The following is a 16,748-nucleotide window of genomic DNA, read 5'->3' on the forward strand; positions in this document are numbered from 1 at the left end:
GGGCCAGGACTGGGCATTGATTCTGATTGGCTCATGCAGTGGCAGGAAACCACAGCATGGTTGGGTTTTCCACAGTCTATCTTCCGTGTAAGCAGATCTCAGTTATCATGCGACTTAAACAAGTTAGACCGTTATGACTTTCACCTGTACTAGACAAAAGATGTACCAGGTGTTCAGCCACATCATTCCCTCCACCTTTTTAACATAACTCCATATCCCGTACATATGCCTATGACCTCCGCCCTCTGACTGCCATTGCTGCTACCACTTGCTTTGTGGGCTTCCACAGTGGTCCTTTGTATTGGACACCCATCAGCTTCAGAGAGCTGAGATCTTCCTTCTAGGATCTGTGAATCTAGAAAGTAAAAGGTACCTGGAGGCATCTCTGCTTACTTGACTCCTCCCAAATTAGAGACTTTTTAGAGCCACTTTTTGAGCTCCCATGAAATCATCAATTACACAAAATGACCTGGAAGTCAAGGACTTCACTCTGGAGGTTGAAATTGCAGGGAGCCAAGAAAAAAGAATAGGGATGGGAGAGAACTCACAAAAATCTGGCCTAGAGTTAAGAAGGAAGACATAAATCTGATGCCAAGCCATACAGCCAGAACTGGCTGGGACGTGAAACATTGTTTGTTTGTTTGTTACTAAAAATCAATAGCTTATATTACTTCAAAATTATTGAGGTTGAGTCTCCCTTGCATTGCAATTTCCTAAGTCCTTGGGAAGGCAATCTTTGACTCTTCTGCTAGCCACCATGCTCTGTTTCATGTATCTAGTGCTTTACATGCCATGTGCCATCATCTAAGGGAGAAGTGTGGTAAAGGTCAGGATTGCTGACTTAAGTACCTAAAGTTTTTCATTTGCTTAGAGCAAAAACTAAATTCAGATCTTCCTTTTTCTTTGTGGCATAGGTGTCATCCTGGGGGCAGTATGTGGAGGGCTCCTGCGTTTGGCAGCTCCCATCCACCCTGATGTGGTCATGTTAATAGCCTTCCCAGGGGATATACTCATGAGGATGCTAAAGATGCTCATCCTCCCTCTCATCATCTCCAGTTTAATCACAGGTAAGACCACCTGCCTGGTGCCATTTGGAATGGGTCATAGTCTAGCTCTAGCTCTTGGGTAGAATAGAGCATCTCAGTTTGGTTGAGTGAGTGAATGTGATCATGGATGCTATTTTGCTACAGAGCTTTGGGTTTCTTCTCTTTAAAATGACAATAGTTAACTTAAAAAAAATACTTGCCATCTGCCAGGCATCAATAGCTCATCCCTAGCTACTTGGGAGGCTAAAAGTGGGAATGGTTAGAGGTCAGCCTGGACAGAAAAGTTTGTGAGACCTTTTTGTTACTCATCACTGGATATAATGCTATATGCTTGTTAGTTTAGCTATGTAGGAGCTAAGATTTGGAGGATCTCAGTTCCAGGACAGGTGGGGCAGAAAACTCTGTGAGATGCCATTTCAACAGACGGATGCTAGACTCAGTCACCCCAGCTATGATGTGAAACCTACAATAGAAAGATCATAGTCCAATGCAGACCCTATCTTAGGAAGAGAGATAGATAATATTTTTTAAATAACCAGTAAAAAAGAAGCTAGAGGTATGGCTTAGTGGGAAAGTACTTGCCTGGTAAACATGAAGCCCTCAGTTCAAACCCCACTACAAACAACTCCCCCCCCCCCCACACACATGTTTGCTGTCTATTTTCCCTCACAACAACAAAAAAGGAAGCATTACACAGGTTAAAAAGGATGACATCGCTAGTAATTTTAATTAACTCTTTTACAGAACTGAGGTTTTAAACTCAGGGTTTTTTTTGCTTGCTAGGCAAACTCTACTATTGGGCTACAATCCTGGTCCTTTTATATTTTTAGTTTGTCTTTGTTGATAGAGTCTCATAATAACATTGTCCAGGACTTCCATCCTCTTACCTCTGTCTCCCCAGTAGGTGGGACCACAGGTATATGCTATTATATCTAGTTTGTTTTAGAGATAAGATCTTGTTAACTGTTGCTCTGGTTGGCCTTGAACAAACACTGATCCCTGTCTCAATCTCCTGAGTAACTTGAATTATAGGTAAACACCACTGTGCCCACCTCTAGTAATTTTAATTTTTAGCATGCTTTTCAAATTTTGAAATTACATTTTTCTTCAGAAATGAATAAAAGTAATAAGTACACTGCCTTAATTATCGTTATAGGGGAAAATGTCAATTAAAAATAAATGAAATGCTAGGAAAGTCCTCTAAGTTTTTTTGTATAGAACAAAGAATCGTAATATGGATCAACATGCTTAGTTACATTAGGCTAAAAAATTATTTTTTGAGATAATCTTTTTATTTTAATGGGCTCAGATTTCTTCCTTACAAGATCATATTGCTCAAACATTATATAAGTTTCATGACAAGCTCTGAGTTAAGAATAGGAAGCCAAACCTTCATCCGTACCTTTACGTCAGTGAGTAAGGTGACAGATAGACGTTGTGCCTGTGGACTGGCCACCTTAAGAAGGAGTGGGGCCCTAGGAATACCAACAGACTGAGATGCTAAGTGGTTGGTTATTCCATGATCTCATAGCAGGTTGACCAATTGGCCTAGTGATCAGAACTACCAGGTCTCCAGTTCAAGTATATTTGGGATCAGTGGGGTCTTACCTAACCCTCAACTGACCAAATCTATGTTTGGACCTTAAAAATGCTGCTCTCCAAACCAGACTAAATATTCTCCACTCACAGATTGTATGGAGACAGATCCAGTAAGGAGCCCTGGCTTTCATTACCCAGAATGCCACTGCAGGTTGTGGAGAGCAGCAGGTCACAGAATTAAGCAGGTCAGCTTAACTCATAGAAGTTCACAGCAATGAGTTGTTCCTCTCCCCGTCCCCCAGAATAGGAAAGGCAGATCCCCTCTTTAGCAAAAGCAGGAACTGAAACCAGGAAGTGAACAAGATGAAGAAACAACTGGTGAAAACCCCAGTGGAGTTTTGGTGACTTGTTTGGGGTTTTCTCCAGCCTTCCTTGGTACAGATGATGTGGCATAGTTGGTTGCTGCTTTGCAATCCTTGCCTGGAGCTGGCAAGTGAGGGGCACTGGAGCTTGGCCTCAGAGAGACTAATGGGCCATACTGAATCCTTACTCAGACTCTCCATTTTAGTTACTTAGCAATATATTAAAAAGACATTTGGACTATGACCTGGATCTGCAACTCTTTTTTTTTCCTAAGTAAGGACATTAAGTAATAATAATTAACTCATGAAAGACTAACATGGCCCAATAATGATCCCTTTATCAAAGAAGGGAGTGTGGAAGTGGAAAAAACCAGCCTCAGAATTAAAAATTCAATCTGTTCAACGTTATTTTAGCCCACTGCAGCAGATCAGTGAACAAGTGGGGAACCAGTAGTTCGCAGACCAATGAAGTTCATCATCACTAACTCTCCAAAGTTCTCAAGAACCTCAAAAATAACGTTGACAAATAGAACAATAACCCATCAAAGGTCTGGGTAGTCAGAAGTTTAATTAGCTGCGAATGCAGTTGATGACTAGAAGTGGAGGTTGGTAGATGCGCAGAGGGGACCCCCCAAGCAGGAACATAACAGAAATAATCCTTTGGGATTTCTTTTCTACCCAGGTTTGTCAGGCCTGGATGCTAAAGCCAGTGGCCGCCTAGGGACGAGAGCCATGGTATACTACATGTCCACCACCATTATCGCTGCCGTGCTGGGTGTCATCCTAGTCTTGGCCATCCACCCCGGCAACCCCAAACTCAAAAAGCAGCTGGGGCCTGGGAAGAAGAATGATGAAGTATCCAGTCTGGATGCCTTCCTGGATCTTATTCGAAATCTCTTCCCAGAAAACCTGGTCCAAGCCTGTTTCCAACAGGTAACTCAAAGTTTTTCTGTTCTCTTTTCTCTAGTCTTCTATATGGACTTAAAAGCCTTTTCCACCCTGAGTAGCAATTTTATTCATATTTTATTATTTCTGTCTGGGCCTAAGGGCTCTCTGAGATAGTCTAGGGCAGGCTTTTGGGACTGAAGTCTTGTAGGGTTTTTTCCTCTGATTACTTAGTATATTTTTGCTCTAAGATCCTCTTTTTCCTTTTCTCTATCTCTTCCTTTCCTTTTATTTCAATCTCTGAGACACATTTTTTCTCCCTCTCCTTCTCCTTTTCCTCCTCCTTCCTTTTTCCTTCTCCTTCCTTTTTCCTTCTTCCTTTATCTTTTCTTCTCTTGTACCAGGGCTTAAACCCAGGACCTCACACTTGCTCAGATTGCTTGCTCACAGATGATCCTCTACTATTGAACTACATCTCTAGTCCCATGGTTTGTTTTTTTTTCTAGTTAATTGTAGATGAAGGCTCATAGACTTTTCTGGTCAGACTAGCTTCAGACTATAAACCTCAGATCTCAGCTTCCTGAGTAGCTAGGATTCCAGGAGTGAACCATGGACACCCAGCCACAGGCACTTTGGTTTTTTTATCCATCCTGCTCACAACCCCATGAAGTACCCAGTGGTTCTCAGTTTAGATTGTATAGTAAAACTATGTGTGGTGTTTTTTGTTTGTTTTTAATACAACTACTAGATGATGATTCATGCCTGTAATCTCAGCTACATGGGAACAAGAGGTAGGAAGATTGTAATCGAAAGGCATGCTGAGCGAGAAGTAAGAGCCTATATGTGAAAAATAACTAAAGCAAAAAAAAAAAAAAAGAAAAGAAAGCTGGGGGTATAGCTCTGGTAACAGAGCGCTTGCCTAGAAAGTGTGAAGCTGGGGCTGGGAAGGTGGCTCAGTGGTAGAGCGCTTGCCTTGCATGCATGAGGCCCTGGGTTCGATTCCTCAGCACCACATAAGCAGAAAAATAAAAAGCCAGAAGTGGCCTGTGGCTCAAGTGGTAGAGTGCTAGCCTTGAGCTGAAGAGCTGAGGGACAGCACCCAGGCTCAGAGTTCAGGCCCCACTACCGGACCAAAAAAAAAAAAAAAAGAAAGTGTGAAGCTCTAAGGGTTCAGTCTGAATGCCTTAGAAATTGCTAAAAAAAAAAAAAAAAAAAATCATCCCTTCAAACAAACAGCATATAGCCACAGCTACTCTCAACATATAACCCCAACCATACTACTCAATATACAACCACAACACACAACCCTAACAAATACAAGATATAACTACTCTACATAAATATAAGATATAACTACTCCATACAAGATGTAACTACTCCAACATAAATCATGGGCCTGACGAATAATTCTTGCAAATTATGAAAAGTTTAAATAGCATAAAAGCACAGCAAGTAAACATTAGAAGCTCCCTTCTACCTCCCAGAAGTTATTCATGTTGACAATTTTGTTTCATTCAGTATGTTTTCTTTGCTATATATGCACATGCACATATTGCTCTTTCACTTAATGGTGTTTAAGGGTCCATTGTTCCCTTTTTCATGATTGCATAATATTTCTGAATGATAAATTCCTAGATGTGAAGATGTCCTGACTTTGAATTTTCAGGATATTGCAAAATGGTATTACAGAAGATTTTTGGCAATATTCACTCTTACCAACTGCACATATGCATATGTATTTTTAAAACAGCATTTTTGAAATGGGCGATTGTGATTAGTAGAATCACTGAGGAGTACGCATAGCCCCCCTCACTGGCCTGTTTTCTGTCCCCAAGGCAAGTTTAGGTCACAGTATATACTTCAGTTGCCACTAGCTCAGGAAGGGTCTAAGCTGAAGCCATTTCCAGGGAACCACAGAAAAATGAATTTAAGAGCCAGGGAAATGCAGAAGAACAGGATATGTTCCCAGCTGTCACCCATTCAGTCAAGAAAAGGGAAGGGGTATGCGTGTGAGGCCACGGCGGGGGGGAGGAGGGGGAGTGGGTACAGTGGAGTGAGTGGAGAAAGGTAAAATCCAACTCAGGCACTTCCTTGTTGGCCATGGTTAAATTGAGGTTTTCATTTTTAAGAGTTTGAGTCAGGAAGAGACTATTTAATTTTTTAAAAAAAATCTGGTGATGGAATCTAGAGAATCACAGTCCCAAGCCAGCCCAGACAGAAAAGGCTATGAAACTCCATCTCCAAAGTAATCAGCAAAAAAGTTGACCTGAAAGCTCAAATTGTAGAGCTACAGCTGAGCAAGCAAGCAAACAAGCCAAGCAAGCAAGCCGAGCAAGCATGAAGTCTGGGTTCAAACTTCAATATCTCTCTCCCCACCATCCCCCCCCTTTCCCCCGCCTGCCTGCAAAAAAATCAATCTAGTACGATGGCTGAGTAGCTATAATTCTGATTGTGGAAGTGGAAGCAGATAAGAGCAAGGGTGGGTGTATGAGTTCAAAGGAGGTGTCAGTTGAGAAAGGATGGTGAGTTGGATTCAAGAAGACAAGAATGCACAGTCAGAGTGGAGCTGTCCAACTCAAACAGACTCTGTGAATCAAGGGCTCAGACTGAGGGCTCAGTTTGCATTTCAGGGCTTCTTTCTCCTTGACCTGATGCTCCCAGCTGGTGCTTTTGGAGCTGGATTTTGGAGTCAAACATGACTGGCTTAGAATCCAACTTCAGCAACAAACTAGTGTTCTGCTCTTGGGTTGGCTATTTATAAGAGATAGTGGATGGAAAACCAACAGTATTTGGCTTCCTACCTGATCCAGGCAGCCACCATTTGCCAGGTCAATAACATCCATGTGGAGGCCCATGACTCCAATTTCCCCAAGCTTTAGCTTCTTTAGCATCCTCAGATGGCTAGCAGCTTTCTTCTTGGGATCATGACTCTACCATTTCTAGAAATTTCCCTTCTGGTCATCAGTGTTCTCTCTTTATGCCACCATGACCTGGATAGACCCAGGATCCAGTGAGCTGCCTTCTCTCCTTGTACAGCTAGCACGGGCTTTCTTACTCCCTTCCACAGGTAGCCAGGTTAGCAAAGAGAACACCTGTTTCACCTCTGAAAAGGCTACCCTGTCTTCTCTCCGACTCTTGTTCACAGAGACCCAGCCACAGGAGAACAGAGTCTGCATGGTTTAACATACAGCATAGGCTCTAGAAAGAACTCCATTTGAGTTTAAGTCTGAGCTCTGCCAATAATGACAATGTCTGAAAAGTCACTTGACTTCTCCATACATCCTCTTCTGTGTCTATTCCTGGTGTAGCCATCTGTCACCTTCTCTACGCCAGCCCTGACATTCTAGGATTTTGCATGAATTCTATTTTCATGTCATCGGAGGTGGTGGTTTTTAGGTTGAGATAAGAATTTTCACAGCAGTCTGCATACAGAGTGCCTGACACCTTTAAAAATAGAAGCACTGCTATGGGTGTCGAGGTGCAGGGAGAGAGGCTGAGGGAACATCTGGCTGGCTGGCACCAGTGCCCAGAGGGAGCGGGTGTTTTCTCGTCTTGTATTAAGATCCAAAATGTAAGCACATGTTCCCATCATGGTGGTTTCTGGCAGCTGTCACTCCTGGTGCCAAGATGATGATTCCCAACAGAGCCTGGCCCTGGAAGGAGCTCAGACAGAGGGCTAACTTCTGATGGCTGTGTCTGGCAGGAAGGGAGGGCTATTTCACTGGGTCTCCCAACTTTGTAAAGATTCCAAGCTGAACCTTTGATATAATCTCTGAGGCACTTATTGTCATGGGAATGGAAGAAAAAGACATCCAAACTCCAATTTTAAGCTAATATCACTGCATTAGGGTACATTGCTTATGGTACAGTCCAAGTTTAGTTTTATACACCCATTGTGTATATAGTGCACTGTCATTTTATTAAACATAGAAAACCTTTCCCAAATTTTGTTTGGGCAAATAAAAATATATACATATATATGTATTTACATATGAAAATATAAGCATATTTAACTTGTAGAAAACCTTAAAATACCTGGCTGTCTGAGCCGGGTACTGGTGGTTCACGCGTGTAATCCTGGCTACTCAGGAGGCTTAGATCTGCGGACTGCAGTTTGAAGCCAGCCTGGGTAGGAAAACTCATGAGACTCTTTTCTCCAATTAACCACCTGAAAAGATGAAAGTAGAGCTGTGGCTCAAGGTGGTAGAGCAGCTAGCCTTGAGCAGAAAAGCTTAGGGACAGCACCCAGGCCCTAAGTTCAAGCCTTGCGACTGGCAAAAAGCAAAACAAAAAGACCAAAATGTCTATTCTGTTAGACAAAACATCATTCTTGTTTCCCCCTCCCCCCCCCCCCCCATTTTATTAGATTCAGACGGTGACAAAGAAAGTCCTGGTGGCCCCTCCGTCAGAAGAAGCCAATGCAACCAATGCTGTCATCTCTCTGTTGAACGAGACTGCCACCGAGGCCTCTGAGGAGACAAAGATGGTTATTAAGAAGGGCCTGGAATTCAAGGATGGGATGAATGTCTTAGGTAAGCCAGCTGGTGGCTGGAATTCATTGTCTTCTATCTCCTGAGGATGGCCAGAACTTTCCTGGCAGGCCTTGGGTCCCTCTCAGCATCTTACTCCTTGCCCAGAAAAACCAGTAACCCTTTTCCTCTAGGGGGAGCAGGAGACTCTCTCTGGGGAATGATTTGAGGTCACTGAGCTGAGGGATGAAGAAAGAGGAAGGGGAGAAGGCAGGGGACTGACTCTGAAGGGACATGACACCTACAAGCGAAGCATGAGAAAACAAAAGGGGACTGACATGTCTTCACTCTCTACATATTATCGGAAAGTCATTTTAGCTGAATCTCCGTTTGATTAACTGGCACAATAATTTCTTTTACTTTGTAAGCATTTTTCACCCCAGAGGTGTTTCTGTCTGCTTGTGTCTGTCCCCTACCAACTCCCACAAGCTGTCAACAAATAAAGAGTTATCAGTATTGTAAAATATAGGAATTGGGGCCCAAAGGGCTTTTCAGATTATCTTGTTTAACTTCCTGAGATTCCAGTGAGCTCTTTCTCCCAGCCTGGTGCCTTCTTAGCATGCCAGACCAGTTCTTCATCTGCAACTGGACAGACCTGGGTTAGGAGGTTTTAGGGAACCCCTCCCATTGGACCTAGGACAAATTGCTCCTCTTCTGAGCTTCAGTCTGTTTGGTAGACTGTTGCAAAGATTAAACGAGATGGGGCATAGAGAACACCGCAATGCCTGCCCTGAGCTCATTCACATCTGCTGTGGTCATGCTTAAAAGTGGGGGGGAGGCCAGGTGCCTCTGGGGGCCTCTTGTCTGTAATCCTGGCTACTTAGGAGGCTGAGATCCATCCAAGGATGGTTTGAAGCCATCCTGGGCAGGAAAGTCTATAAGACTCTTATTTTCAATTATTCACCAAATAGCCAGAAGTGGGGCTGTGGCTCATGGTAGAGCACCAGCCTTTAGCAAAAGAAAGCTCAGAGACAGTGTTCAGGCCCTTGAGTTCAAGCCTCAGGGTTGGCACACCAAAAAATGGTAGTGGGGAGCAGAAGAGCGTCTGAGAAAATATCCTTTTCCTCTGTTTGAGTGGCTTCAATTTGCTCAGTTCACACCCTACTTACCTATTTTGTGATGAATGCACTCTCCTCTATGACCTTCTACCTCCATTAGAATGGTATTGCAAGTCAAGAAGGGACATTTATCCACAAGATGACAAAAATAAGGAATCTTGATTTGTTTTATTAAAATCTCAAAAAGTTACCATTATTATAAAGGTTATATACAGAGGGGCTACAGTTACATAAGTCAGATAATGAGTCCATTTCTTTTTTTTAATTGTGAAAATACCGTACAGAGGGGTTACAATAACATGGGCAAGATAATGAGTACATTTCTTATCAAGCACTGTTGCCTCCTCCTTTGTTTCCCCTTCGCACCGCCCCCGCCTCCCCCACCAAAGTTGTAAAGTTCGTTTTTTGACATAACAACTTGTACATCTCATTGTTGCAATGGGTCCACCTGTATCCCTATTTAAATGATTTGTTTTTTCCCTTCCCCTCCACAAATTACACCAACCTCAAATACAGTGAAAGCAGGGGTTATACTGTGGGGGAGGGACATACAAAGCAACAAAGAAATCATCTTATAAATATGTTAGAAACAATCGCATGAAAGAAAAAAAAAATTTGAATACTTGTCTTGGGGTTCATTCCCCTAACATCACCTTATCTGACCTTTTCTGCTTGACTCAGACATATATACTAGTTATTGCAAGTAAGGGAAACCATGGGACCTATGTTTCTTTGGGCCTGGCTTACTTCACTTAATATAATTTTCTCCAAGTCTTTCCATTTCCTAACAAATGGGGCAATGTCATTCTTTCTGATGGAGGCATAGTAATGAGCCCATTTCTTTTGGATAATGTCACCCCTTTCCTCGCTGTCTTGGGAATCTTGATTTCTTTTTTTTCTTTTTTGATGTTTCTCACTGCATCTTTGATCTGGTCTTTATTCCACGGAGCTGTCCCATACATGACCTTTATATAATTAAACAGATTGTAATAGTTTATGCAGCAGGCTTCTTTTCTTCTGTGGTAGCTTTCTTTTCCGTCGTTGGTTTCTTCTCAGCTGGTTTCTTGGTAGCAGCTGCCTTTTTCCCCAAAGGCTACTTCTGCTTTTTAACATCAGTAGCCCTCTTTCCTTTCTTACTCACCATGGGCTTCTTCTCTCCAGCCCTCTTTTCTACAGCAGCCTTCTCATCTAATTTGGCTGCCAATGCTGCTGCTTTCTTTGCTCGGATTTGGTGATTTCTTGCCTGGCGAAGAATGGTGTTTCGGCGCATGGTCTTTGCGTATGGGTTCAGTTTCAACATGATTCTCAGGTTTTTCAGTGGGTTCTTCTTCAGGACTCTGCGATTCATCTTCTTGGGCTCTTTGGATCTCCGGGCTTTTCAAGATTCTGTTGAGGTCTGTATTCAACGTCTTGTGCATAGGAAGGTTATAGTTACTCTTGAGGGAGGCAGCTTGAAAGCACTTTCAGTCCAAATGCAAAAATGTCCCACATGACCACCAGGAGCAAGTTTTAAAATGTTCAATTTGCCAACATTAAGCAAAGTAATTCCAGGATGTTTCTGAAGGCCTTGATGATTCCATTGTGTTCATTACAGATGATGCAGGGGCCCTTGGGCTGGATACGCTGGTGGTTTCTCATTTTGCCCTTGCCAGCTCCCATTCGCTGAGAGGCATAGACCTTCTTGATGTCATTCCAGGCTCTCAGTTTCTTAAGAAGCAAAACAGCCTCCTTGGTCTTCTTGTAACCCTCCACTTTATCTCTGACCACCAAAGGAAGTTCAGGTACTTCCTCAATTCCATGACCTTTAGATATGACCAATGCTGGTAAGGCGAGGTGGCCAGGACAGAACAGATAGCATATCGCTTCTGGGTTGTGTTCACTCTAGGGTGCTAACGACGCCATGTTTTGGTTGATGCAAACATGCGACCTCCTTGACACATATTTCCAAAGGCACCCTGGCCAGAACGGTGGGTCCCACCACCTCGAACTCTGGGAATCCAAGCTACAGCTCTGCCTGTACTCCAAGACTCAGCACTGGTCTGATGACCTGCTAATTCACTGACAGCATAAGGCTACCTGTTCTTTTTACGCAAGTTGGTATGAACAAAGTTCACAAGATCTGGTCGAATAGGAGCCTTGAACACAGCGGGTAAAGTGACATTTTTGCCAGATGACTCCCCCTTTTTGGAGTACACTGATATCAGGGGACGAGCTCACACCATGGCGGGGAGAGGAGAAAGCCACGCTCCTCTTGACCCGGCAGCCCTTACGGGAAAAGGAGAATCTTGATTTCTAAGCAAGGCCTCCAAAAGAAGACTTCTAAGGGCTCCAGTGAGAGCTATTGAGAAACTCAGTTGTCCTGTTTCTGTCACTGAAGACATCAAATGGCTTTATTTCCTTCTTTTGGTTATCATATAAAATACTGGGTGTCCAAGTTAAATATGAATTATAGAGAAATGACAGTGTTTCCATGTACCTATAGCCCAAAGATTGTACAGGATATATGAATACAGAATAGTGATTCATTGGGTATACGAAATTCAGAATAAAATTGGGCATCCTGTTTGTTATGAATTTAGTGGTCCTATTCTCTACCCATCCAGATTGTAGGGAAGAAGTAGAGGGAGCAGAGCTGCCCAGCCACTGAGGAACAGAAGTGAATCTTTTGTTGTTGTTGTTTGGTCTGACAGAAGCCGCTGTGTAGGAGAAAGTGAGATAAGCTCACTGGGTTCCCAATTGTTGACAATTGGTGGGAGGTGATGGCTGGCAGGAGGGAGGAGAAAATGCAGTGGGAAAGTTCCTCTGAGAAGAAGCTTTTGCAAATAATCTCAGCCTCCACCCAGGAAGAAATTTTTCCTCCCATTGCCCAGATATCTATAACCCTTTCAGAGCCCTCTTGATCCTCCTCTGATCAAAATGTTCCCCACTCTGGAGTAGGCTAAGATTGGGAGCTACAGGGCCAATACTTGGGAGTGAATTGTGTAGACATTTTTGGTTGTTTTGAGAGTCTCGGTGGATTCTAGAAAGTCACATGCCCAATGGCAGTGCTGGGGCGTTTCAACACACTTACTGTGCTCTCCATCCGGCTGGCCAAGTCTAAGAGAGCTTTGTTCAAGGGAAACAGCCACCTGTCCCAGCAAGCAATTCCAATTAGGCAATGTTTACTGAGGGAAATGACAGACTCGAATGCCCTTGTCCATCCAATGCAGTTCAAGGCTGTGCAAAGGCAAAGGAGGTTTGATGGTTGAGAAACTTCATATTTACCAAAGTGGCTGAGATACAGTTCTTTCCATGATCTTCCAAGGGAGGGAGGGTAGAGGCTTTTTGGTTTGCTTTGCGTGGGTTTTTTTTCCTGTCTTTCTTGTCTTTGGAAAGTCCTGATGATTAGCATTGTAATAAATGCAGATACAGTCCTGGCTCTGCCTTCTACTTTTTAAAGGACTTGTTTAATCTCCACAGATCCAAAAAGCCTCCACAACCAATTCTAGCCTCCCAAGTACTTAACTCCAACTCCTCCTCCTCCTCCTCCTCCTCCTCCTCCTCCTCCTCCTCCTCCTCCTCCTCCTCCTCCTCCTCCTCTTCCTTCTTCCTCTTCTTCCTCTTCTTCCTCTTCTTCCTCTTCTTCCTCTTCTTCCTCTTCTTCCTCTTCTTCCTCTTCTTCTTCTTCTTCTTCTTCTTCTTCTTCTTCTTCTTCTTCTTCTTCTTCTTCTTCTTCTCATAAATATGGCTAATATGGGCAAACCATGAGGGCAGATTTTTCACCCCAATTCTTGGGGACCTGAAAACACTGTACATTTTCTCCTCAAATGGTTTTAACTAAGTGGTATTAGGTATTCATAGTAAGAATACTCACAGATGGATTGCTTTTCACCACATTCCAAAACAAACTGCACTCCATGGGCTTGAGAGATGGGAATAGCTTGAAATTGATTTTGTATATTACTGGAGAACTAGTCCATTCTGTCCCAGGTCTGATCTTCATTAAGTGCTTGTCTTCTTGGACCAATAACTCACTTGTGAAGTCATTTGTCAAGCCTTCTGGCCAAGAGTGAAAAGAGGAGATATTACATACCAAGTATATTAGCATTCCTGTGTACAAGAGATGAATGGCTGAAGAGAAAGGTTCCTGCAAAGGGTAGTTAATCTAGATTGATATGTGCTTGGTGTGGAGAGGGCAGTGGTTTTGATGACTAGATAAACATAAAAGCCAGCATCTCAGAAGAAATTCCCCTCTGATAGAATCAAATTTACCCAATAGCAGTTATGATTCCTGACATAACTGGATGCAATATAAAAATAAATACAATAGAGAGGGACTAGAAATTAGGCTTGTCAACTAGGGCATGGTAGATGTGAGGCAAAGGAGGGATGAGAAGATAGCCCATACTTTACAGTCAGAGACAAAGCCAGTGGATGAGCCAAGTCCTGTAGCTAAGAATAGAGCAACCTACCTACATGGAAGTTAAAATTGGGTTCCATAGGCTGGGACTAATGGGCCAGACACTGGGGAGCATGGTGATTGGCAGTCAGAACTCTATACATCCCCAGGGAACACTGTATACCCCAGTACATTGGTGGGTTGAGGTAAAATACTGAGGGGAAGAGAAATTACAAACTGGCGTGGTGGCAAGGGAACCTTCTGGGGAGAGAAAAGTCAGACCTATACCTGGAAGACTAAAGTATAGAATAGATCCCCAAGGTCTCAGGCACAGCTGACGAGCTAAAAGCTAACACCGAAAGCAGACCCAAGGATGAATGTCAGACTTGACCCAGATTCTAGGGCATCTTGACACTGACATCAAGAGGGTTGGGACTAGTTCCTCCAATCTTCCTAGCCTTGGCTTAGAGTTGATTAAGGAGGCTGGTGTGGAGCTGTGCCAAGTGAAGGGATAGCCAAGGAGCTAGGAACTGGCAAAATCTGGTAATAGAATCTATATTGTGTCTTTATTATCCTAAAAAATAAAAAAAAAATAAAAAAGAAGAGCATTTGAACTCTGTGTGTGTGTGTGTGTGTGTGTGTACACACTAGGGCTTGAATTCAGATCCTGGGCAATGTCCCTTAGCATGTTTGCTCAAAGCTGGCACTGTACCACTTGAACCATAGTTCTATTTCTGGCTTCTTGGTGATTAATTGGAGATAAGTCTCACAAACTTTCCTGCCTGGGCTGGCTTTGAACCATTCTCAGATCCCAGTTTCCTGGGTACTTAGAATTACAGGCATGAGCCACCTTGCCCGGTTTAATTGGTCCTTTTGTGTGATGTGATTCACCCAACAGGTTTGATCGGGTTTTTCATTGCTTTTGGCATTGCCATGGGGAAGATGGGTGAGCAAGCAAAGCTGATGGTGGATTTTTTCAACATTCTGAATGAGATTGTCATGAAGTTAGTGATCATGATCATGTGGTAAGTGCACTTGTTCTTGTCATTGTATTGGGGTAGGAGGAGGTGCTGGGGTCTCCAGAGGAGGCTGGAGCCTTCTCAGCAGGAAAGAATTTATGTGTGCTGATTATGTGATTTATGTGGCCTTTTGCTAAAATGTTGAGATAGGGATGGAAATCTCTTTCTTTGAGCTTCCTCTAGATATGATGGCCACTGAGCAAATCGATGCATTGCTGATTTTCTTTGCCCTATGTGTTGAGAATGAGTTTTATTGCTTAACATGTCTCTCTTAGTTCCAGGCTATTAAACCAAGTATTGTAGACAAGGTGGTTTATGCACAAAAGAAATTTATTTCTCATCATTCCGGAGGATCAAGGTGTTAATGTGGTCAGGTTCTAAATGAGGGTCCTCTTGTGGGGTGTAAGACTAACTTCTCACTGTAACTTCACCTGGTAGAGAAAGAGCAAGTAAGCTCTCTGGAGTCCTTTTTCCAAGGGTACTCTTTCAGACTGTTCCAGCTACTGTAACTAAACACCTTAGACTGTTTAGACACTGGTGGCTCATACCTATAAAGCTGAGATCTGAGGATCATGGTTCAAAGCCAGCCCAGGCAGGAAAGTCCATGAGCTTTTATCTCCAGTTAACCACACAAACAACTGGAACTAGAGCTGTGGCTCAAGTGGTAGAGCGCCAGACTTGAGCTGAAGACCTGAGGGACAGCATCCAGGCCCAGAGTTCAAGCCCCATGACTGAAAAAAAAAAGAATAAATAATAGAAATGTATTGTTCAGAGTTCTGGAGACTAACAAGTCCAAGGATCAAGGCATTAGCAGATCTGGTATCTGGAGAGGAGCTGTTCCTCAGAGATGGCTCTGTCTATGCATGTTCACATGGTAGAAGAAACAGATACTAATCCACTCTTGAGGGCTCACCTCCCAATGTTCCATCTGCCACTGCCACTATACAGGATGTCAAGTTTCAACATATGGAAGGAATAGTAGAAATTCATTCTTATGCCCTGATGACCTCTGAAGACTCATATCCTCACACCCATTGGTTGTGCGGAGTAGGAATTCAGCATATGAATTGTGGAGTTCAGACTGACTTCATATACCTTCTGTTACTGGCTAAGGACAAAATCAAAAGAAGCATAGTATTCTATGATATGTGAAATTATGTGAAATGTACACCCAGTGCCTATATGTAAAGTTTTACTGGAACATAGCCATGCCCACCCATCCTTTTTGGCCCATTGCCTATGGCTTAATAATGACAGAGTCAGATAGTTGCCACTGGGATTGTTGAGCCCCTCAACCTAAAGTATGTGCCATCTGGCTTTTTGTATAAAATATTTGCTTATTCCAACATTGGAAGGATAAGAGACAGTATTAGAAACCCAAGAATCATTCTAGCATTGTTATCAGAGGCAAAAAACTGAAGCCAAGACACCAAGGGCATGGAGTGACCCAGGAATAGCTAGCTGCTCCAACTGTCTAATGTTCAAAATAATGTCTTAGGCTTGGGTCATTTATGACTTGTACAGGGAAGAAACAAAGTAGTAATTGTCAGCCCATGAAAACAAAAAAATGAGTTGCAGTGATATTTAAGGTATACAGCGAGAGGGGTAAAAGGGACAAGGTTGATTGGATCTATTGTATGCATTATATAGAAATGTCACCACAAATTGTCCTTTCTGTGCAACTAAAGTAAGCTGATTTCTTTTTAAATCATAAAGAAGGAAGTGTAAGTGGTCAGTCTTACCTTCTGGTTTTACAGAACACTGTAGCATAGAAGTTACATTAAATCTTACTTCTTTTACTGTTATCATGATCATTCTTATAATAAAATAATAAAAGCTATAATAAAAGCTATCATTTATTGATTTCGTTTACCACCCTGAGTAAGGTCAGAAGCTTTTTATCTACCAAATGTAATCCCAACAATCCTGAAT

The 16,748-nt window shown here is 42.8% G+C and overlaps 1 protein-coding gene and 1 pseudogene across 3 annotated transcripts in view; one reads left to right on the top strand and one right to left on the bottom strand.

Moving 5' to 3' along the window:
* Slc1a2 (solute carrier family 1 member 2) overlaps positions 1-16,748 on the top strand; it is a 125,733-nt gene that overhangs the window by 74,189 nt on the left and 34,796 nt on the right. For 2 of the 3 annotated variants that reach the window (XM_042691322.1, XM_042691323.1), the window contains exons 3-6: positions 915-1,067; positions 3,630-3,880; positions 8,199-8,364; positions 14,696-14,822. In XM_042691322.1, the coding sequence (XP_042547256.1) occupies positions 915-1,067; positions 3,630-3,880; positions 8,199-8,364; positions 14,696-14,822 (697 nt within the window). Of the gene's footprint in view, positions 1-914; positions 1,068-3,499; positions 3,553-3,629; positions 3,881-8,198; positions 8,365-14,695; positions 14,823-16,748 lie in introns of those variants that run through there. The other variant, XM_042691324.1, reaches the window with a different exon arrangement.
* LOC122117610 lies at positions 10,341-11,677 on the bottom strand (annotated as a pseudogene).

Source organism: Dipodomys spectabilis, unplaced genomic scaffold, assembly GCF_019054845.1.
Source record: "Dipodomys spectabilis isolate Male_0828 unplaced genomic scaffold, ASM1905484v1 ptg000145l, whole genome shotgun sequence".
In the NCBI taxonomy this organism is placed as follows: Eukaryota; Metazoa; Chordata; class Mammalia; order Rodentia; family Heteromyidae; genus Dipodomys; species Dipodomys spectabilis.